The 23,980-nt window shown below is 41.3% G+C and overlaps 1 protein-coding gene across 3 annotated transcripts in view; it reads left to right on the forward strand.

Annotated features, from left to right (window-relative positions):
* MERTK (MER proto-oncogene, tyrosine kinase) overlaps positions 1-23,980 on the forward strand; it is a 148,080-nt gene that overhangs the window by 70,114 nt on the left and 53,986 nt on the right. For all 3 annotated transcript variants that reach the window (XM_086700566.1, XM_086700567.1, XM_086700565.1), the window contains exons 5-7: positions 9,847-9,933; positions 13,446-13,561; positions 20,712-20,895. In XM_086700566.1, coding sequence (XP_086556692.1) covers positions 9,847-9,933; positions 13,446-13,561; positions 20,712-20,895 — 387 coding nt within the window. The remainder of the gene's footprint in view (positions 1-9,846; positions 9,934-13,445; positions 13,562-20,711; positions 20,896-23,980) is intronic.

Raw genomic sequence — 23,980 nt, forward strand, 5'->3', positions numbered from 1 at the left:
ACAAGTAATGTGTGAACACATGTTCATTGTAAGACATTCAAACCATGGTTACATACCAAAGCAAAATGGTCAAGTCTCCCTTGAATCTCCACACTTTCACTCTCCATACAGATGTCACACACAATGTGAGCCATTGGTTCACTTCCTTCTAGGCCTTTCTCCCTTAAGTATACTCACATATGTACATATACACATAGATAGATCACCAAGACTTGTAGATCTTTCCATGTAGGTACTCATGGGCCTCTCAATGTTTACGGCAATTGCCTCAGTGCATGAATGGACCATAATTTATTTAACTACTCCCTTGTTGATGAGCATGGAGGTTGTTTTATTCTGGCGGTGGTTGTTGTTGCTGTTACTTATGTGGACATCCGTGTACCCATATATATTTCTTTTCTGAAAATCTTTCTGGACACCCTGTCCTTGTCTGTGTATCCACAGTGCCTCTTCCATAACATTTGCACCTCCTCCCACATGGAAGCACAGCCATCTACATGTCTCCCCACCCCAAATTATTAATTAGTGTGATTATTACATATTAGTTATTAGTTATCTTAGCACCATCACCCAACATAGCGCCTGGCACATCAGAACTGTGTGAATGAATGAGTCAACTAATGAACAAACACGTGAACAAACAGACTCTGAGTCAGAGATCCCTTCACTGGGACAAAGGAACATTGTCATAATGAAGTAACTTGTATTTGCATGATGGCTTTTGCACTTATATACTCCTTCTCATCTCTTCTCATTTATATTTCTAACCAGTTCTGTGACATTAATAGAGCAGATTTTTTTTTACACCCATTTTGTAGACACAAAGGGCTTAAGGAAGTCCAGGGAGAAAGGTCCAACAGTGTGGGCTTCCCACCATGGGGCTGGTGCTGGACACATCAAGTTCCATCAAACCAGCTCTATCTGTGGACCAGTCCCAAGCAGCTGAATTTTGTAACATTGTAAAAGAACTACATAAAACAGTCTTCTTCTTCTTTACATCTGTGTTTAATTTTGAGGACACTTTAGTGATATCTGAATCTATCTCAAAAGTTCATGTTGGGGAACGAGATGCCATCCTGACCAGAGATGTGTGGGGAGTTTTATGCTTCACATGCTGATGCAAAACCGCGTTTGCAGGGAGAGGCCGTTGTATTTTGAAATTAACTCAAGTAAACTTTCCCAAGCCCTTTTACAAAGAGAGTGCTAAGTAGATAAGTGGTTTAAAGAGTCTTGATTGTTGATACTTGCTTTGAGCAAGCACATTCGTGAACAAGAAGGCCATGTGCTTTTTCCCTCTTGATTCCACTTGTTTCCTGCCCCCCTCTATGACGTAAGAGCTGTCTTTAAGAGACATGAGCGAGGAAGTACTTTGTCTAAAGGGCATTATTCTGAGTCACCAAAGTCAATCTCAAAGGTTACACGCTGTATGATTCCATTTATATGACATTCTCAAAATGACAAACTTACAGTGATGACTCTAGTCAGGGATTAGCTTGGGTAGGATGTTCCTAAAGCATGAGGGAGCACTTTTTTTTGGTGTTGAAGCAATTCTGTAATTGTATACAAATCTGTACCTGTAATAAAATTTCATGGAACTCTATACCAGAACCCCTCCCCCCAGTAGAACAGAACAAAAATTGGTAAAATCTGAATACAGTCTGTATTTGGGTGAATAGTATTGTACTAAAGTCACTTTCCTGGTTTTGGTCATTGTTCTATCATTATGTAAGATCTTATCATTAAGGGAAGCTGGTGAAGGGTGTACAAGAACTCTGTACTATTTCTGCTGAAATAGGAAATAAATTGTACTATCTCTTATAAATTGAAAATAATTTCAAAAGTTTTATTTTTATTTATTTTTAATTCTTAAAAAATGTTTATTTGTTTTTGAGAGACAGAAAGAGACAGAGCACAAGTGGTGGAGGGGCAGAGAGAGAGGGAGACACAGAATCCAAAGCAGGCTCCAGGCCCTGAGCTGTCAGCACAGAGCCCGACGTGGGGCTTGAACTCATGAGCTGTGAGATCATGACCTGAGCTGAAGTCAAGACGCTCAACCTACTGAGCCACCCAGGGGCCCCAAAGTTTTGTTTTTAAAAAGCACTTTATCTTGGGCAAAACCCAATCCCAAAATAAAGAACAGAACTGCCAAAGGTTTTGCTGTATGGTATTTAATGGCAGAGTGCATTGTAGGTTAGTGGTTGGGATTCCTAGCTATGACATATGCTAATACTGCTTCACTGTTGTGTGTCCCTAGGCAAATTATTCTACTTTATTCTCTAAAATAGGGTAATAACAGTGTCTACCTCATAGAACATTTATGAGAATTCAGTGAAATAATGAGGGTAAGGCCCTTGGTACAAGGGCAACCTACAGGAATAACCCAAATGTTACCTGTTACAAAAATATTTACATGAGTGGTTACTATCTCATTATATGCGGTGGTTACTATCTCATTGTCAATTCGGAGCTACCTTTCTGTCAAGAGTGGTGGACTTCTGCTGGTCTGTCTGGTTTTTATTTTTTAAAAATACTCATTTCATTTTTAAATCCACATTTAGGTAACAGCTAAGGCAGCTTTAGGTTTTAGTGGGATAGAGTTAATAGTATTCACTGTTGGAGCGCCTGGGTGGCACAGTCAGTTAAGCGTCCGACTTCAGCCAGGTCACGATCTCGCGGTCCGTGAGTTCGAGCCCCGCGTCAGGCTCTGGGCTGACGGCTCAGAGCCTGGAGCCTGTTTCCGATTCTGTGTCTCCCTCTCTCTCTGCCCCTCGCCCATTCATGCTCTGTCTCTCTCTGTCCCAAAAATAAACGTTGAAAAAAAAAATTAAAAAAAAAATAGTATTCACTCTGATAATAATAGTAAATAAATTCTAAAATAACTACAATTTATATATCAGTTCATAATTTTCACAATGCTTTCTATAAAGACTGGCTTTGAACTTCATAGCAAGTTGCGATACAGTTAGGCATTTTTGATACCCGTTTTCAGATCAGGAAAAAATTTGGAGCTATTAAGGGACCTACTTGCTTTAGGTGTAGTCCCAGTGTGGCAACTGGAATGATCTTGATAAAACACAAGTTAGATCATGTCAGTCTCCTGCTCACAGCTCCGGGTTTCCCATCCTACTTAGAAGACAGAGCAAAGGCCTTTTCCCTTTGCCTAGAACCCTCCACCCCACCCCTTACACTGGGCCTTTCCCTCAGGAGCCACCTCTGACCTGAATATTTAAAATCACAGCCCACTTCCCCACCCACCCCTGGATCTCTGATCCTTTTCTCTTTTTTCATAACGTTAACCACCTTCTGATAGAGCTTGCAGCTTACTTATTTATGAAGGTTGTTATTTCTCACCCACTTCCCTCTGTGAGAATGTGAGCTCTGTAAGGGCAGGGATCTCTTTTATTCATGAATATACCCCAAGTGCCTGGGAAAATGTCTGACACCTAGTAAGTACTCAGTAAGTATCTGTTGATTCAATGAATTCAGGGCAGATAGGATGTTCCAAGTTAATGAGCAATTTCCTTTATGCGGGGTCTGCTTCTGTTGCTTTGCCTATTTTGCTCTGGGGGGGGGGAAATGAAAGGGTTGCTTAATCCAGAACTCAAAGAATTGGCCCAACTGGTGCTCTTAGAAGTTGCTTTCTCAGCAACACTGATTGTCCTTTCCTCAAGGGAACATCCTGTTACTGAATGTTCTTTAAAATATCTTTCAGGGGTGCCTGGCCGACTCCATGGGTAGAGCGTGCGACTCTTGATCGCAGGGTTTTGAGTTCAGGCTCCACATTGGGCATGGAGCCTACTTAAAAAAACGAATAATAAATAATAAAATAAAATATCTTTCAAACCTTTTGCCAGAGGCTATCTTTTTTTACAATTCTTTTTTAACATTTATTCATTTTTGAGAGACAGAGACAGAATGTGAGTGGGGGAGAGGCAGAGAGAGAGAGAGAGACAGAATGCGAAGCAGGCCCCAGGCTCTGAAGCTGTCAGCACAGAGCCCTAGGCGGGGCTCAAACCCACAAACCGTGAGATCACGACCTGAGCCGAAGTTGGACACTTAACCAACTGAGCCACCCAGGCGCCCCAGAGGCAATCTTTTTTTAAACCAGCAGAAGACCAAGCAAGAGGGGCATGAACAATTGTGATGAGTGAGGTGAGACATAACAGTAAAGTGGATGGCCCACTGGGAGAGGACATGGCTCAAGAGAGATTAGAGGCTCCAGTGCTGGAGTCACTCGGGAGAGAGTGGGTGGTAGGGTGGGGATTTAGGGGAGTGGATGATTTTTTCCTCTGGAAAGCCACAAGGACTCAGACTATAAAACTTCAAGGTCTATTCCAGTCTGGTGGTTATTGTTCATCCAGACAGAGAAGAGGAAAGTGACAGGCAGCGGTCTTTCCCAGCGCACACTAGTTATATCCAACCCGGGCTTATGCGTGAGTCTCTAGCTGGGAAGCTAGTGCCATTACGTAAAGGAAGTATATATATTTATTTATTTTTGAGGTGGGGGGGAAGGGCATAGAAGGGGAGGACCCAAAGTGGGCTCTGTGCTGACAGCAGAGAGCCCGATGTGGGGTTCGAATTAACAAATGGTGAGACCGTAACCTGAGCCAAAGTCTGACGCTTAACTGACTAAGCCACCCAGGAGCCCCCAAAGGAAGTATACATAACTGAATACATTAAGCGAAGAAGACTATATTTGGCCTTGAGTTTTGGCCCACCTGCTTTTGGAGAAAGTTAACTTCGGTTTGAACCAGGTTCTACTTCTCCCTGCTGGCGTCTGGCCTATGGGCATTAACCACCCCAGGGCACAGGAAGTACTGCTATAATAGGTGGTTTAGCTATTTCTGGGCAATTCCATATTAATGTGGATGTCTTGTGCCAGAGAATTTGCTAGAGATTGTTTTCCTGACTTTGTGTGCACTTTGAAAAGAAACACAGAAAGGAAAAGCGACTTCCCACTTAACCTAACATCATGGTCCTGATCAGCGGTTTCACTTTCAGCATTGATAAACCTTGCAGCTCTGAAGGGGCCCCAGTTGTCTTACTTAGGGATCTGTTGCTAGACCACGGATCTCACGAAATGAATCCACCCTCTTGTTTTTCTCCAGGACCTTCTGACCAGTTTGGAATGTGATCTGTATTTTGTACTCAAGTGTTTCCCAAGCATTTTGACAAGAGTAATTGAAGTCAAATAACTGTGTTTAGCTCAACTGTATTAAAAATATAAATTGCACGGCAGCTCTCTGTATTTACTGATTGAGCCAAAGCAGATTTTTCTAAATATAAGCCAAGTTTTGCGTGTTCATGGAGCCTGTGAAATGGGCGTCTTACTTGAGAGCTTATGACTTGGAAGGTTAAAGGTGATGCTTCAGCATGAAGACCAAAGCGTCACAGGCCGGACTGTGAAATAATGGTTGCCTGTACGGACAACATGCAGTGGCTTAGAAGGATAAGGTCTCGATCCTCATCTGGAACATGTCTATCTTCTTTTGTAAAATCAATACCTGACAAGAGTACCCAAAGTCCCAATGCTATGTCAATGCTTCTTTTCCAACTCTTGCTTCCCAGTCATCTCTCCCTCATTTTGCAAAAGAAGAAAGACCTCTCCCTGACTTATCTGGAGTCACTACGGGGTATCAATTCTCAAATGCTTTGGTCTCAAGATCCCTTGACAGCCTTAGAAATTATTGAGAACCAAAGAGGTTTCGTTTATGTGAGTTCTATCTATTGATAAGTACTGAATGAGAAATTAAAACAAAACTTTTAAAGCACAAAAATAAACAAGCCCATACTCCATTAGCTGAGAGAGCTAATGGCATCATCACACAACATACAGCTTCTGGAAAATTCCATCATGCATTTCTGAGAGAATGAAAGTGGAAAGGGCAAATAACATCTTACCATTATTATTAGTATTGTTGTTGTTATTATTATTATAAAAATAGTTTTCATCTTAAGAGCTCCTTAAAGAGCCTCTGGGATGCCCAGGAGTTTCTAGACCACACTTTGACAGTGGCTGCTATAGTGTTTTGGCACTATAATGTTAAGAAATTTCCAGATCATTACATAGACAATTCCAAATTTTGTTCAGCAAAGGAGTTGCCCCTCCAGTAAAATTTTACTGTTTACATTTAAGAATTATATATATTGTCTTGATGAGTTGTGCCCTAATAATAATGGTAAGGATCATCAATCTATATCTCAGCGTGCATGTGTATTTTTGTTGCCAAGAAGTGCTTCCAAACCCACACACTTATGCCATTAGGGTAAAATTCTGCAGGGGAAGTAGAAAATCATGATGGAAAACTTCTGGCAGCTGGACGAAAATTATTTCAGTTTTCCCATCCCAGTCTTGAGTATGCTACATAGGTGCCTTCAAAGGAATTTTACTTTAAAATGTCTGAGTACCTGAAATTATATTCTTTGCAGCTGTTTAAATTATAAAAAATTTAAGATGCAAACCTCAAAATATATGAGAGGCTGCATGTATTTTTCAAAATTAATTGAGAGGAATACAAGCAAAATATCTAAAGACCCCTAAGGCAGGGTATCCAAGGGTGTCCTTTTATAGATGCGGCTAATGGGTTTGAGGTAAATATTCCTCTTCAGTGAAATAAATATTTCTTAAACGATCACACAAACTATTAGCAGTTTCATCCGTCAGCCAAAAGGGAGTGACCAAAAATGTGAAGAGCGATGGCTCCGACCTGGGATTTTAGTTTCTTAGCTCTTAGAATTGTCAAGGGAATCTAAGAGGATTTTCCTCCAGTCTGAAGGCAATACTCCTTACCTCAGAAAATTAAAATACCTGAAGTGGGGGCGCCTGGGTGGCGCAGTCGGTTAAGCGTCCAGCTTCAGCCAGGTCACGATCTCGCGGTCCGTGAGTTCGAGCCCCACGTCAGGCTCTGGGCTGATGGCTCAGAGCCTGGAGCCTGTTTCCAATTCTGTGTCTCCCTCTCTCTCTGCCCCTCCCCCGTTCATGCTCTGTCTCTCTCTGTCCCAAAAATAAATAAACGTTGAAAAAAAAAAATAAAATACCTGAAGTGTCTGTCACATTCTGACAGAACATTTTCAAGAAGTGAAAAGTCACTGTGGGTTTGTAGGACAGAGATACACAGGTTCGTTTTTTCTTGAGAGATTTGTCTAGTCAGCAGAGTTCAGGTGCCTGGACTAATTTCTGGATGGGAAAAAAATGAACCTCAGAGGCTCTGATTTTTCATTGCACTTGTAACCCTCAGGAGAAGCACCGACATAAAAGGGATTAGGTTCGCATTTCTTCCCAGAACTTCTTGCAGACGCGGGTCTCTGGCCACTTGGCCCAGCCTTGGCACAGCATTTACCACGTGGACACCCAACATGGCACGGCCTTTCTGGGCTGATGCCCAGCTGGCCTTCCTTCAGCAACTTGTTCCTCTGAATTTTCAAATATTTAATTACTGTTAATGACAAGCTTTGGATTTTAAAATGATCAGATGGAGAATTTCCTATACAAGTAAATGGATAGAAGAAAACAAAATAAGGTTTTCAGGCAAGAAGCAAGTGGAGGTATATTTCCAAGAATTTTTTCTGCCTTTCTCCAGTTCATGATGTGAACTCTGTGCCAGATGACATCTGTGTGCCAGAGGCAGAGAAGTTTCCAGATTCTACTAGATGGTATTTATGACTGTGTGTTAAAAAAAAAAAAAGGAAGCATGCCTGGGTGGCTCAGTTGGTTAAGCGTCTGACTTCCGCTCGGGTTGTGATCTCATGGTTCGTGGGTTTGAGCCCTGCATCAAGCTCTGTGCTGACAGCTCGGAGCCTGGAGCCTGCTTCAGATTCTGGGTCTCCATTTCTCTCTGCCTCTCTCTCTCTCTCTCTCTCTCTCTCTCTCTCTCTCTCTCAAAAATAAATAAACATTAAAAATTTAAAAAAAAATTTTTTTTAACGTTTATTTATTTTTGAGACAGAGCATGAACGGGGGAGGGCAGAGAGAGAGGGAGACACAGAATCTGAAACAGGCTCCAGGCTCTGAGCGGTCAGCACAGAGCCCAACGCGGGGCTCGAACTCACAGACCACAGGATCGTGACCTGAGCTGAAGTCGGACGCTTAACCGACTGAGCCACCCAGGCGCCCCTAAAAATTTTTTTAAAAAGGAAAAGCAAACAAACCTGTTTTTAAATTTTAGAATAGTTTTAGATTTTAGAAATCATGGAGATAGTACAGTTTTCCCATCAACCCCATTCCAAGTTCTCCTATTGTTAACGTCTTATGTTAGTGTGATATATTCATTACACTTAATGAACCAATATTGATATATTTTATTAACTCAAGTCCATACATTATTCAGATTCCCTTAGTTTTTACCTAATACCCTTGTATTGTTCCATGGTTTCATCCAGGATTTGGTTGTCTTGTCTCTTTAGGCTCCCCTTGGTTGTGACAGTTTCTCAAACTTTCTCTGTCTTTAATGGCATTGATAGTTTTGAGGAATACAAGTCGGGTTTTTTGTAGAATGTTCCACAGTTTGAACTGTCTGATATTTTCCTCCTGATTAGACTTGGGTGGTAGGTGTTTGGGAGGAAGATTGCAGAGGGGAAGTGCCATTTTCATTACATCATATCGAGGGTACATTCTGTCAACATGACTTAGTGGTGTTAACCTTGGTCACGTGGCCAAGGGAGTGTTTATCATTTTCTCCACTCTAAAGTTTAAAAAATAAATAAATTAAATAAAGTTTTGCTTTTATTTCCTTTTCATACTGTCCTCTTTGGAAGGAAGTCATTACATGCAGCCCACACTTAAGGGGTTGGGAGTTACGGTCTTCCCCGCTGAGGGCAGAGTATCCACATAAATTAATTTGGAACCCTTGTGCATGGGAGATTTGCCTGTTCTTCCCCATTTATTTAATCATTTATTTATAGCAGTGTAGACTGGTGGATATTTGTTTTATACTTTGGGTTACAATCCAATGCTACTTCCTTTATTTTCTTGTTCAAATTGTTCCAGGAAAATAGCCGTGTGTGTGTGTGTGTGTGTGTGTGTGTGTGTGTGTGTGTGTTGCATGGTGTTTGTATTATATTCCGTTCCAGGCTCATCTTACAGGTTTCCTGCTCCAATCTGAGAATTAGCCATTTTTCCAAGGAGCTCTGGTTCCTTTTGTTGGCATATCATATTAGAAACCAAGATCTGGGTTGCCGCTCTTCCTTTCTATTTAAAACTAATAAACAGACTAATTTTTTCATTTCTAAGATGTCTTCAAACCTCTGAACTGATAGAATTTTTCTTCATTCAGCCCTAGTGTCTTCCCTGCAAGTAATAATAGTGTCTTATGTTTATATAATAATTCTGCATGAACTGACCGATATTTACCATTAAAAAAGGATTCATTACAACAGATCGTCTGAAATTTTTAAGCACTGTGACTTTTCTCCTGCTGTGTTTGGTATTCTGAAATGTCATCAGTGTGTGATTAGTCTGTACTGTGTGGCTAACCAGCTGGGGAGTGACCAGGCGAGCCTCAAAAAACATTCTTTTTGATATTGGGGCCAGCAATACCCATACCTCCTGGCAGAAATTTAAAAATCTAAATGTTACTGCTTTGTTACCTAACATCCCACCATCAGGTAAAGATAAAGGACACAAATGAAGACAGCTGCCTTGTAGCCCCACGGGTGGCTTGCTCCTGGTAGCTAGGGTTCAATCCCAGGTTTGTTTTTCAACCACCAGCATACTTTTCAAATTAACTTGGCATTTATGACTTGAAGCAATGAACCAAAAAGTAAAAGATTGCTAAGACAACCGTAGGGTTCTGGTGAACCACAGCCTGTTTCTCGGTGACTGGTCTCATGAGTCCCCTTCCATTCCAGGTCTGACCGAGATGGCTGTCTTCAGTTGTGAGGCCCACAATGACAAAGGGCTGACCGTGTCCAAGGGTGTGCAGATCAACATCAAAGGTAAGCACCAGGGCCATGTCCCCCAAGCCCCTGAGCTCTGCAGCCAGCTACCTGGGTTTGAGCCCTGGCTTCCCCACTGACTTCCTTTGTGACCGTGGACAAGTCACTTAACCTCTCTGGCTTCAGTATAAAATCAGGATAATTACAGAATCTACCTGTTTCTGAGGCTTATATAAGACAATGCAAGTAAAAGCTTTCATAACAGCGCCTGGTGCTTACATCTTTGATAAACATGAGTTCATATAGTTTTGCTTAGTCTGAGAAGAAACTAGGTTGTGATGTCTACCCTTGATTTTCTTAGCTCCTTTTCTCATCTTTCCCTCTGCCACTTTGAACTAGTCCCCATTGCCCCTTGAAGAGCCTGCAGGGGTGGGGAGGGTGGCTTAGGGCATTGATTGAAGGAATGGGCTCTGTCCTTCCAGGGCAGCTGGGGCTGAAGCAAGTCTCCCCCGGCTGCTGCCCTGAGAGGGGCAGAAGCAGGGGAGAGCCCAGAGGCCCTGTGCCTCTTCCTCCTAATCTTCTTGTCGCTCTCCCTCCCCCTGAGCTGGGATATAACATAACGAAAGAGTTGTGTTTGAAGACCCCTGTGCTAGTGGAGATATTACAATCCAATCGTCTGCCTCATCCTCCTCTCTCCATGGGATCAAGGTTATCAAAACCTGGAACCTGAAAGTCAATACTGTCATTTTATGCCTTTTCAAATCATATTTCTTACCTTCTCTCATAGAAACTCAAGCAAATTTTATGTTTATTTGTTCTTCATTTAAATAACGAGAAGCAGGGGCGCCTGGGTGGCGCCGTCGGTTAAGCGTCCGACTTCAGCCAGGTCACGATCTCGCGGTCCGTGAGTTCGAGCCCCGCGTCGGGCTCTGGGCTGATGGCTCGGAGCCTGGAGCCTGTTTCCGATTCTGTGTCTCCCTCTCTCTCTGCCCCTCCCCCGTTCATGCTCTGTCTCTCTCTGTCCCAAAAATAAATAAACGTTGAAAAAAAAATTTAAAAAAAAAATAAATAAATAACGAGAAGCAAATATTGAGTTCATATTCCTTTTGGTCTTAATCTTGGGGAAACAACACAAGGAAAAAGCAGAATGTGTTTAATAATGAGTTAAAAGGTAATATACAGTGGGGGACTCAAAATTGCAAAAGAAGTTATACTTTCATTTTGGCAAACAACTAGATGAGGGTGATGAGGGAGCATTTTCTGAAAGTTCATTGGAATAAAACAAAGAAAAAAAAAAGAGCAAACTGAAACTTACTCCCGGAGGAACTGTATAACTTCCTTCCTCATTTCAAGTCTCATTATTACAATTTTCAAAAGAAATGTTGGGAATTTCAGGAATTCATGAGTAGGTGTGAAGTTATAAAGACATTTTCATAAAGTACAAACACCTTATAATGTAAAAATTTATATAAAACGAGTGACAGTTTTTGACATTTTATGCTTCACATAGCATGTCAGCTTTTTTTTTTTTTTTTTTTTTTTTTAATCAATCCCATTTCTAAAACTTATGCTTTGGGCTTTCATTTTTTAAAAAATTTATGCCAAAGCAACCAAGCCTCCCTTCTTATAATCTATTATTAACTATAATACACATGGCCCAGTGATGATCGGAAAGGCAGACATTTGAGGGTAATTCTACAAATAATCTATTCAGGGAAGTGAGTCAAAGTGCCGATTCTTTCCCGTTCACCAAGCTGTGTGTCTATTAGTAAACAGAAGCTCCTGAATATGGTACCCAGTGCACTTTACATGGTCTCAGCTCTCCTTCCCCCATCTCCTGCCCACCCTGTCTTTGCCTTTATTTCTCCCACACGTTCCCCAACCCTCGTCCCTGTGTTACCTTATTCGGTCCTCACCACAGCCCCATGGAGCAGTGCTGTTACTGTCTTCATTAATAGAAAAAGGAACAGAGTTTAGAAAAGGCATTTAAACTGTGGCCTGGGCCATAGAGCCGGCTAGGTGGTAACCAGACTCCCCAGTGCCTGCTGGTGCCCACAGTAATGGGCTTACTGCCTCCTGCAACCAGCCTCCAGTGTTCTGCTGAGGGACAGACAGACCTGACAGCTCTGGGGTCAGACAGACCTGAGTTCAAGTCCCCGTTGTACTGCTTACGAGCTCTGTGATCTTTGGTGAATTTTTAACTTCTCTGATCCTCAGTTTCCTCATCCATCAATGAGGATTGGAAGACTACCTGTCTGAGGGTTCTAGCAACGAATAGATGAAGCAAAGTCCATAACTACGATGTACATAACTACTAGGTACATAACTTACTATGCCAGACCATAGTAAGCACTCAAAAACAACAGTCCTCATTTTTGCTTATAAATGTGATCATCACTACTAATTAAGAATTAAATTTAGCATAAAATAAGATTCCCCAGACTTCAGATCTTCCTTAGATTCTGTGTTGTTGTTTTTTTTTTTTTTCTAAGTTTATTTTTGAGAGAGCAGGGGAAGGGCAGAGAGAGAGGAACAGAGGATCGGAAGCAGACTTTATGCTGTCAGCACGGATCCCGATGTGGGGCTCAAACCCACAAACCATGACATCGTGACCTGAGCTGAAGTCAGATGCTTAACCGACTGAGCCACCCAGGTGCCCCCGGTCCTTCCTAGATTCTAATTAAAGGGCCTATCCATGTCCCCCATGTGGCCAGAATCGTTGCACACCTGTGGTATTACCTGCCTCCACTCCCAGGAGATGCAGTTGGCCCTTTTGCCTGAACTGACTCTCCCCAACTAGAAAGCTTCTCCCCACTCAGCCACACACGCACACTCATCCTACCATAACACTCTCTCTCCTCGGCTTGGGGCTCTCTCGATCTCAGGTAATGTGGGTCTCCCCTCCTCAACCCAGAACTGCACAAGCATTTGATCCCATGTAGAACACTAGCACCCAGGGACGTGCCCGCGTACAGTAGAACAGTGAACACCAGCTCAGTGAAGGAAATAGATGTCTTGACATCCTTCCCCAGCTAAGTTCTCACGTCATCAGTGGGTGGGAAAGCAGGTCTCTGCTCCACTCCACTGGCCCAGGCAAAACCGTGCTATCAAGGGAAGCCCTGTCTGTAAGCTCATATGTATTACTCTCAGGCATAACCTGGCTTCTTTTTAAAACTTGGGTTTAAAAAAAAAAAAAAAAAGTTAAAAAAAGGGGCGCCTGGGTGGCGCAGTCGGTTAAGCGTCCGACTTCAGCCAGGTCACGATCTCGCGGTCCGGGAGTTCGAGCCCCGCGTCGGGCTCTGGGCTGATGGCTCAGAGCCTGGAGCCTGTTTCCGATTCTGTGTCTCCCTCTCTCTCTGCCCCTCCCCCGTTCATGCTCTGTCTCTCTCTGTCCCAAAAAAATAAATAAACCTTGAAAAAAAAAAATAAAAAAAATAAAAAAAAAAAACTTGGGTTTAATTTTCCTAATCTTAAGAAACGGAAACAGGTTTGGTATTAATGTGTTTGTTTGGTAGCTGTGGCCGCCCGTGGTTTATAATTGTGTTTGTTTGTGTGTCTTTGTTTTTACGTAGCAATTCCCTCCCCACCAACTGAAGTCAGTGTCTACAACAGCACAGCACACAGCGTGCTGATCTCCTGGGTCCCGGGTTTTGATGGATACTCCCCATTCAGGAATTGCAGCATTCAGGTAAACCTCCAGGATGAAGAGGGAAGTGGCCGTTTGGTGCTCTGAGGGTCTACCTGATTCTTCTTCCTCCTGAGGATGGGTGCCGAGGCCTTCAGCACCTCTGTCCAGGGTCCATTGACCTCCTTCCCACTCAACGTCCACCGTACATGCCCCACTTTATGGTGCTCTGCCCCGGGATGCTGTTTCCTTTCTGCTCAAAGTCCAGGGCCCATCCAGAAGGGAAACAGGTTTCCAGGATAGAATGTCGTGAGACCAAGAGAATTAATTTTTTTCAATTAATTTTTTAAATTTACATCCAAGTTAGTTAACATAGGGTGCAACAATGATTTCAGGAGTAGATTCCTTAATGCCCTTCCCCATTTAGCCCATCCCCCCTCCCACAACCCCTCCAGTAACCCTGTTTGTTCTCCATATTTAAGGGTCTCTTATATTTTGTTTTTATATTATTTTTGTTTCCCTTCCCTTATGTTCATCTGTTTTGTATCTTAAAGTCCTCATATGAGTGAAGTCATATGATTTTTGCTTTTCTTTAATTTCGCTTAGCATTATACCCCCTAGTTCCATCCACGTAGTTGTATACACACACACACACACACACACACACACACAATGGAGTATATATATATATATATATACACATATATATATGTATATATATATATACATACAAACATATGTGTATATACATACAAACGTATATATACATACATACATACACACACAATGTGTATATATATATACATACATACATATGTGTATATATATATACACACATACATATATATGTATATATATACACATACATATATATGTGTGTATATATACACATATATATACACATATACACATATATACACATACATATATATGTATATATGTGTATATGTGTATATATGTGTATATATACACACATATATATGTATGTGTATATATATACATATATATGTATGTGTGTATATATATACATATATGTATGTATGTATATATATACACATTGTGTGTGTGTGTATGTATGTATGTATATATATACGTTTGTATGTATATATACATATATGTGTGTGTGTGTGTGTATATATATATATATATATACACACTCCATTGTGTGTGTGTGTGTGTGTGTGTGTGTGTATACAACTACGTGGATGGAACTAGGGGGTATAATGCTAAGCGAAATTAGAGAAAAACAAACACATACATATATATGTGTGTGTATATATATATATACACACACATATACATACATACACATACCACCTCTTCTTTATCCATTCATTCGTCAATGGACATTTGGACTCTTTCCATACTTTGGCTATTGTCGATAGCACTGCTATAAACATTGGGTACGTATGCCCCTTTGAAACAGCACACCTGTATCCCTTGGACAAATACCTGGTAGTGCAATTGCTGGGTCATAGGGTAGTTCTATTTTTAATTTTTTGAGGAACTTCCATACTGTTTTCCAGAGTGGCTGGACCAGTTTGCATTCCCACCAGCAGTGCAAAAGAGATCCTCTTTGTCCGCATCCTCGCCAACATCTGTTGTTGCCCGAGTTGTTAATGTTAGCCATTCTGACAGGTGTGAGGTGGTATCTCTTTGTGGTTTTGATTTGTATTTTCCTGGTGATGAGTGAAGTTGAGCGTTTTTTCATATGTCGGTAGGCCACCTGGATGTCTTCTCTGGAGAAGTGTCTAGTCATGTCTTTTTGCCCATTTCTTCACTGGATTATTTGTTTTTGGGTGTTGCATTTGATAAGTTCTTTATAGATTTTGGATACTAACCCTCTATCTGATATGTCGTTTGCAAATATCTTCTCCCATTCCGTCGGTTGCCTTTTAGTTTTGTCGATTGTTTCCTTCGCTGTGCAGAAGCTTTTTATTTTGATGAGGTCCCAGTAGTTCATTTTTGCGTTTGTTTCGCTTGCCTCTGGAGACGAGTTGAGTAAGAAGTTGCTGTGGCTGAGGTCAAAGAACCTGGTGTAAGAAAGTGGTCCTGGTTCATTTTTCTGCATGTCACTGTCCACTTTTCCCAGCACCACTTGCTGAAGAGACTGTCTTTATATCATTGGATATTCTTTCCTGCTTTGTCAAAGATTAGTTGGCCATACGTTTGTAGGTCCACTTCTGGGTTCTCTATTTTGTTCCATTGATCTGAGTGTCTGTTTTTTGTGCCAGTAACATACTGTCTTGATGATTACAGCTTTGTAATACAGCTTAAAGTCTGCAGGAGAATTAATTTTTAAGGTACAAAAACACATCCCTAAATTAGGACTGGCTTGTGACCAGGAGTTTGGAAAGTCAGGTACTTGTCAGCCTGGCTCCTCCTGGGCTAGTGGCCATGAAGGACATACAAGCATGAGATGGGTCATTTTTGCTGTCAGGTATAGCACCTTGGCCCATGGGTCCCTGGACAGCCTGGGCACTACAGGTCTCGCAAAGTCTTCACCCTTTTTTTTTTAATTTTTAAAAAAAGTTTTATTTATTTTTTGACAGAGACACAGGCAGAGCATGAGTGGGGTAGGGACAGAGAGAGAGGCAGACACAAAATCTGAAGCAGACTCCAGGCTCTGAGCCATCAGCACGACACGGGGCTTGAACTCACCAACCACCAACTGAGCCACCCCAGCACCCCAATCTTCACCCATTTTTAAGCACTAACTAAAATTGGTATAAAATAATGCCATAATAAGTATACAGCCTAGCCATCCTAAAATGGTACCTTTCCATGATGTAGGCTTTGCTTTGAGTGTTCATTTCATTAAAATGGAAAGGGTAGCAATAACACTGTTTACCGAGTGCCCACAATGACCCAGAGACTTTGCGGACATTATCTTACTTAAAACCTATACCATGGGGCACCTGGGTGCTCAGTCAGTTGAGTGTCTGACTTCAGCTCAGGTCATGATCTCACGGTTTGTGAGTGGGTTCCATTGTGTAATGGTTAGCATTCTGGACTCTGATCTCACGGTTTGTGGGTTCGAGCCCCGCGTCAGGCTCTGTGCTGACAGCTCGGAGCCTGGAGCCTGCTTCGGATTCTGTGTCTCCCTCTCTCTCTGCCCCTCCCCCGCCCATGCTCTGTCTCTCTTTCTCTGTCAAAAATAAATAAAAATTAAAAAAAAAAAAACCTACACCAGCACTGCAGATGCTCACAGAGTGCTCACAGCCCATGAGTGGCAAAGTCAGAATTCAAACCCAGAAAGCTCTGTTGCCAAAAGCAGTGCTCAGAACCATCTGCTCTTCTGTGTCTCAGAAGAGACATTGCTTATGGGAACAGGTAGTTGAACATGTTTGGATTATCCACTGAAAACATGAATGCATTCTGCCTTGTACTTCATCAAACAGTAGGGTCAGAAATTGTTCTTAGTTTCATAAGCGTCTGGTCTTACTAGCCGAAAACATGTTAACCTGACATAGGCCACTCATGCCAGTTCAACTTGAAGCAGTGAATTCTAAAGAATTTTGTGTGTTGACAACCAGATGTTTTTAATGCCAAATGGAATTAGTTTCTGTGTTTTTATTGCCTCCCACTCTTGTCTAACAGCTGTTCCTTCTCTGAAAAGTGAAAACATTCTATTATCCCCGAAATAGCCTCCACCCTCACCCCACCAACTCCAGCTTTTCTTAATTCTTGCCCACTTTATTTGTAAACCTCCCAAGGGCTGGTAAGTGTTAGGAATTCTTGTGTCTACAAAGTCCTCACCAGGGGTATCCTTTTTTTTTTTTTTTTTTTAAGCATATATTTCACAGACCATAATATTCTCCCATTTAAAGTGTATAATATTTTTTTAGTATGTTCACCGAGGTGTGCAACCATCACCATTGTCTAATTGTGTTTATATTCATAAAAAGATGTTGGTCTGTAGTTTTCTTGTGTTAGCTCTTTCTGGTTTTGGTATCAGGGTGGCACTAGCCTTATAAAATCAGTTGGGAGGGGTTCTCTTCTCTTCTATTTCTTGGAAGAATTTGTGGAAGATTGATGTTAATTCTTTAAATATTTGGTAGAAATCACCCGTGAAGCTATCTGATCCCAAGCTTTTCTTTGTGGGTAGTTTTTAAAATACTGCCTCAATCTTTTTACTTAGTACAGATCTGTCTAGATTTTCTATTTCTTCTTGAGTCAGTTTTAGTAGTTTGTGTGTTTCTAAGAATGTGTCCACTTCCTCTGAGTTCTCTAATTCATTGGTGTACAATTATTTATAATATTCCATTACAAGCTTTTTTTATTCTGAGGGTAGTAGTAATGTTCCCTCTTTTATTCTTGATTTTAATAATTTGAGTCTTTCCTTCCTTCTGTTTGCTTTGGGTTGTTTGCTATTTATTTATTTATTTATTTATTTATTTATTTATTTATTTATTTTAAGTTCCTTAAAGTAGAAGGCTAGATGATTTTATATATACTATATATTTCCTTCTAAGCACTGTGTTAGCTGCATTCCATAGGTTTTGGTATTTGCGCACTTTTTTTTCCCCATTCATCTCAAATTTTTTGGTCATTTTCCTTGTGATTTCTTTTTTTTCTTCCTCTTCTTGGTTATTCAGGAGTGTATTGTTTAATTTTCACATAGTTGTGAATTTCTCAAATTTTCTTCCTTTGTTTCCAATATTATCCCATTGCGTTTGGAGGATATACTTAAATGATTTCCGTCCTTTTAAATTTACTGAGGCTTGTGTTTAATGGCCTAGCATTAGTTCTGTCCTGGAGAACATTTCAGGTGCACATGAGGGGAAGTTATATTCAGCTGTGGTTGGGTAGAGTGTACTATATGTCTAGGTCCGGTAGATCTAGTTAGTTTATTGTTTTGTTCACTTCTTCTGTTTCCTTGTTGATCTTCTGCCCAGTGTGGTTCTATCTGTTACTGGAAGTGAGGAATTGGGGTCTCAACTACTGTTTTTGAATTGTCTGTTAGCCCCTTCAATCCCATCAGTTTTTGCTTCATGTATTTCAGGGCTCTGTTGTTAGGAACAACCAGGGCCTGTTTCCTTCTATACATGTAGATGAAACTGAAGCATGGACCAGCTCTTTTTAAAACTGCTGCTGAGCTGTATGAAGAGTTTAAGACCTGAGGCTCTTGCCCATGGTTGCCGTTAGGGAGACTTTGAGGACCAGTACTGCCCCCACCTTGAGAGAACCTAGGTCTCCAGATGGAGGTGAGACAGAGTATGGCAGTAGGAAGATCTGAAAACACCAGCTCACTCCTGAAGGTAGAAGATGATCACACACAAGCTTCACTTGCTTTCTCTCCTTTTGCCTTGGCTTTGGGAAGCCATAGCATGAGTGAAAAATCATCCAGTGATTGCCAAATGGCAGGCCTTCCTTGCCCATCTTGGATCCTGGGGTGCCAGATGTGGTTATTCTGTCTTTGCCCCACCAGCTAGCTCCACCTCCCTTTACCCATTCTCCTTTCCATCTCTGGTAGGGTTACCAGATTTAGCAAATAAGAATACAGTTATTTTACAAGTTAACTTACAGGAGTAATTTTGTGACACACCTGTACAACTAATTACTTGTTGTTTATCTCAAATTCAAACGTAACTGGCTGTCCTCTGTCTTCTCTGACCAGTCCTAGCAGAGTTAGTCAGGACTGGCTCTAGAAGTTATCCTTTTATATGCTGCAGATTAACAATGTATTCCCACTTTTGAAGGAACCAAGCATAATGTAGCAGGTCCCCAGTCCGTTACAATTTTAAACTCTGACTTGGTAGCAAATGAATGTTTTGGACACGATTCAGATCCACGCACTAGCAGGACACACCCTCCCACTTCCTTTGGCCCTGATGTTAGTTCCTTTCTTCACCCATTTTTGGGCTGCATACTCCATTTCTATTTTTAACTCTCCCACGTACTTCTTGCTATTTCGTGCCCTCCTGTCCCCTAGGACCCACTGAGAAGGACGGTTATAGAAACCCCGTCTTCTTCCAGCAGTGTGTGCTCAAAGAGCGTCCCTGTGCCTGGAAATGCTCCACACGTTGCTCCGGAAATGGGGCAGGGGTGGAGAGCCAAAGGTTCCCTCCACCTCAGTTTCAGGATTGGTCACCAGGAAGTAGGTGCATACTCGAAAGCGTAGAAACAAAAAGTAAGTTCTGCCAACAGCCACCACCAAGATAAGCACGTAGCTCTTTGTTTCTCCTCTGGAGGCTCCTCAGGCCAACTGGTGCTTTCTTGTCACCCAGTGGAGCCTGTGGGTCTGAGTCTGAGGTGAGACTTGGCCCCAACACCACCCTCTTGGTATCCACTAGGGGATTTAGAATTCTAAAATGTTTGTGGCCCCTTGGCCTAAATTTCAACACACGTATCCTGAAATAACGGCATTGTGTATCCACACCCAATGACTACCAGCCTGTTATTATCAGGGATACATGGAGGGTTTAAGACTTTTTTCCTCCATTCTTGTGTTTTAGATATCATTTTCTATTTTCCAATTTTATGAGTACTACATATTGTAGAAATTTTGAAAAACGAAGTGAAAAAAGAAGCTCTCCCTTATCCGCACTCCCAGACAGAAGGCATGCTTAAGAAAAAAAGGTAGAAGTTTGGCCCAGGATTAGATTTTTGCTTGTGTGTACAGAGAACATGGATGTGGAGAGATTGGTAGAGCTTATGGAGGGGAGGTTGAAAAAAAAGAACTCAGAGGAAGGAGCTGAGATGTTTTAACAAGATTTGAAGAAAAGTTTGGCGGGTGAGGTGCAAATGACTCCTCCCTATATCTGCTCACCAAATGATGTCAGAAAATCTACCTTCTCTGTCTGTGTTTGGAGTTGAATTTATACTGGGATGGGAGCAGGGGTAAGAAAAAAGGACACACTAGAGTTTACCTCAAAGCAAGAGCAGAGGTCGAAATGACAGAGAACCACCTCAGTTCTTATTTCATATTATTTATCTTACTTTGTATTCTCACGATCATTTAGTTGCTCTGTTACCTGCCACAGTGAAAACACTTATTTTAGGCATTTTCCTCGGGTCCTCAGTGGCCGCTCCAGTGGCATGAGTAACACACAGTAATGCTGGGGGGGAAATTAGTGTGTGGCCCGAAAGGAAGCAGGTACTTCCCCCCAGGGGAGAGGAAGGGCCACGTGCACCGAATACATGAGTGCCCTGTGTCTGACATTCCCCTCACCTTACTAACGCCTGGTCCACATTTTTACTCTTCCTTTAGGTCAAGGAAGTTGATCCGCTGAGTAATGGCTCAGTCATGGTCTTTAACACCTCTGCTTCACCACATCTGTATCAAATCGAGCAGCTGCGAGCTCTGGCTAATTACAACATTGGTGTATCCTGCATGAATGAAATTGGCTGGTCCGCAATGAGCCCTTGGATTCTGGCCAGCACGACCGAAGGAGGTAATCCCTGGAGCTCAGAATAAATATTGCCCCTAATGGCATGTGATTAAACAAATCCTTCCCGGGGTGGCCTGATGGAGAAGTTTAACCTTTGCTTTGTTTGGTCTTTGTCCCTGGAGGAGAATTTTATTTGAGGTAGCCAATGAAAATGGGGTGCCGGGGGCGGGGGGGGAGAGAGAAAAAAAAAAAATAGGAAAGAAGATTTTCCCTCTGTTTAGTGACAAAACTTACACTTAATGTGTATAGGTAATATTTTCTTTTACATAGGGAGACATTAATAGCATACTTTATGACATGTTATTTTAAATTAAGATATAATAATATAAAAAGTACTAATCATAGCATCAAATTTAAGAAATAATGAACACACACACAAAAAAAGAAATAATGAACGTGAAGATGGTTAATATTTACCAAACACCACGTTCCAGGCACCACATTAGGTGCTTTGCATGGATTATTTTTTTAGATCCTCACTGAAGCCCTATGAACTAGGTTCTCTCTATGCTGTCTTGCTCATAGCAAACTTTATTTATATCTTTAAACTTTAAGGAATTATCTGTGTGCTATTTCTGATTTCTGAGATTTTTTTTTTTATCTTCTGTGACTATTGGAATGGATATTGTATTTCTTTTAAATTCAAATCCACAGTTTCTATTCCTTCCCAACAGAGCTCTAGATCAGTAGAACCCCTTTCCTGCCCTTACCTCTGGCCTCATTGAGTCAGTGCCCTAGTCTTCATACAAACTGTGGGACAGGTCAGGATCAGAAATCTTTAGGGTGTAAGCCTTGCACAAATGAAACTCTAGTGCCAAAATTGTAAAATATCTTCTCTCAAATGATAAACAAAAGCCTTTGAGAACAATTTCATATGCTGTGTTTCATTTTCATCCAGTTCAAAAATACCTTTCTGACTTTTTCTTTTTTTTTTTTTGTAATTTTATTTATTTATTTATTTTGTTTTTTATGAATATAATTTATTGTCAAATTGGGTTACATACAACACCCAGTGCTCATCCCAACAAGTGCCCTCCTCAATGCTCATCACCCATATTTCCTCTCCCCCATCCCATCTGACTTCTTCTTTGACCCATTAGTCATTTAGGTGTGTAGCTTAGTTTCCAAATATTTTGGGGTTTTCCAGAAATCTTTGTATGCCTGATCTCTGATTTCAGTCTATTGGTGCCCAAGAACATAATCTGTATCACTCGAATACTTTTAAATATATTGAGATTCTTGGGGCGCCTGGGTGGCGCAGTCGGTTAAGCGTCCGACTTCAGCCAGGTCACGATCTCGCGGTCCGGGAGTTCGAGCCCCGCGTCGGGCTCTGGGCTGATGGCTCAGAGCCTGGAGCCTGTTTCCGATTCTGTGTCTCCCTCTCTCTCTGCCCCTCCCCCGTTCATGCTCTGTCTCTCTCTGTCCCAAAAAATAAATAAATGTTGAAAAAAAAAATTAAAAAAAAAAAAAAATATATATATATATTGAGATTCTTTTAATGGCCCAGAACATGGTCTTTCCTGATAAATGTTTGGTGTGCACTTGGAAAGAATGTGTATTCTCTCATTATAAGGAGTATTCTATAAATGTCAACATGGTTTAATTGGTTGATTATATTCTTACTGCACTGCCTACTTCTATCAATTATTTAGACAGAGGCATTGAAATCCATAGTTATAATTTTGGGTTTATCCATTTCCTTTTGTAGTTCTAACCAGTTTTGCTTCAAATATTTCAGAGGTTATTTTGTACATAAAAAGATTACTATGCTCTCCTAATAATTGACCACCTTCTCATTATGAGATTGTTTTCTTTATCTTTTTTTTTTAATTTTTTTTTTTAACATTTATTTATTTTTGAGACAGAGAGAGATAGAGCATGAATGGGGGAGGGGCAGAGAGAGAGGGAGACACAGAATCGGAAGCAGGCTCCAGGCTCTGAGCCATCAGCCCAGAGCCCGACGCGGGGCTCGAACTCACAGACCGCGAGATCGTGACCCGGGCTGAAGTCGGACGCTTAACCGACTGAGCCACCCAGGCGCCCCTGTTTTCTTTATCTTTGAGAGTACTATTTTTTGTGAGCTCTACTTTGATATTAATATAGCCACTTTAAATGCTTTCTTTTGAATATGTGATACATCTTTGATTCCTCCTTATTTTTAACTTATTTATATTTTCCAATTTAATGGGCAGTGACCTAAGTGTTTCGGTTTGAATACCCCGAAGTGTCAAAATTGGTTTCCTTTCCTCTGGGACCACTCACTTTCTCTAGTAAAGTAGTTTCCTCTGTTTCCTGCCTCAGGAATGTAAACATGGCTGCCAATATCACGTGGGGAGGAGGACTGAGGTGGAGTCCTCCTCATTCAGTGTACAAACTTACACTTGTTTCCCCAGTTGTCCATCTGGCCCCTCATTGTGTCTTCATCCTGCCCCAAGACCAGAGGCTTTTCAATTTGGAGAACAGGGCATCCTGTCTCCTGTTTTTGTTTTTGTTTTTGTTTTTGTTTTTGTTTTTGTTTTTGTTTTTGTTTTTGTTTTTGTTTTGAGGGAGTACCTAGCAGGTGTGTGGGAATAAGTTAGAGGGATCTTGAGGACTAGCTACTTCCTGATCGCTTTCAGTCTTCCAGTTTTAGTACCTGGGTGCACAGCTTCTGAGCCTGTCCATGGTCCTTTGGGGAGTATAGGCTTGTTGAATTAATTATGCCTTCTTCATTTCTTTTTCAGCTTTTGAGTATATGTTGACATTTCTTTTCCACTATTGACTCTGCTTTATCTTATGGGTTAATATTGTTTTAAATTCCTTACTGTCATTTTAGAGGGGCTTCAGGAAAAGCAGACATAAAGACATGTTGAGTTGGCCATGTTTATCCATAAATTCTACAATATATTTGAAACTGTACGATTCAGTTCATAGCACAGCTGTAGCTGTATGACATTTCCTAAGCTGAAATTCATTCTAATTGCTCCTAGAATCAGCAGAAATGAAGGTTAGAATACCCTTTTGTTTTCTTTTTAGGCATATCAGAAATAAATAATTTGATCTTCCAGAAATACAACTATAATCAATGGTTTGGTATATAATCGCAATT

The sequence above is a fragment of the Puma concolor genome, chromosome A3, assembly GCF_028749965.1.
Source record: "Puma concolor isolate L17-30 chromosome A3, mPumCon1.1.hap2, whole genome shotgun sequence".
Lineage (NCBI taxonomy): Eukaryota > Metazoa > Chordata > Mammalia > Carnivora > Felidae > Puma > Puma concolor.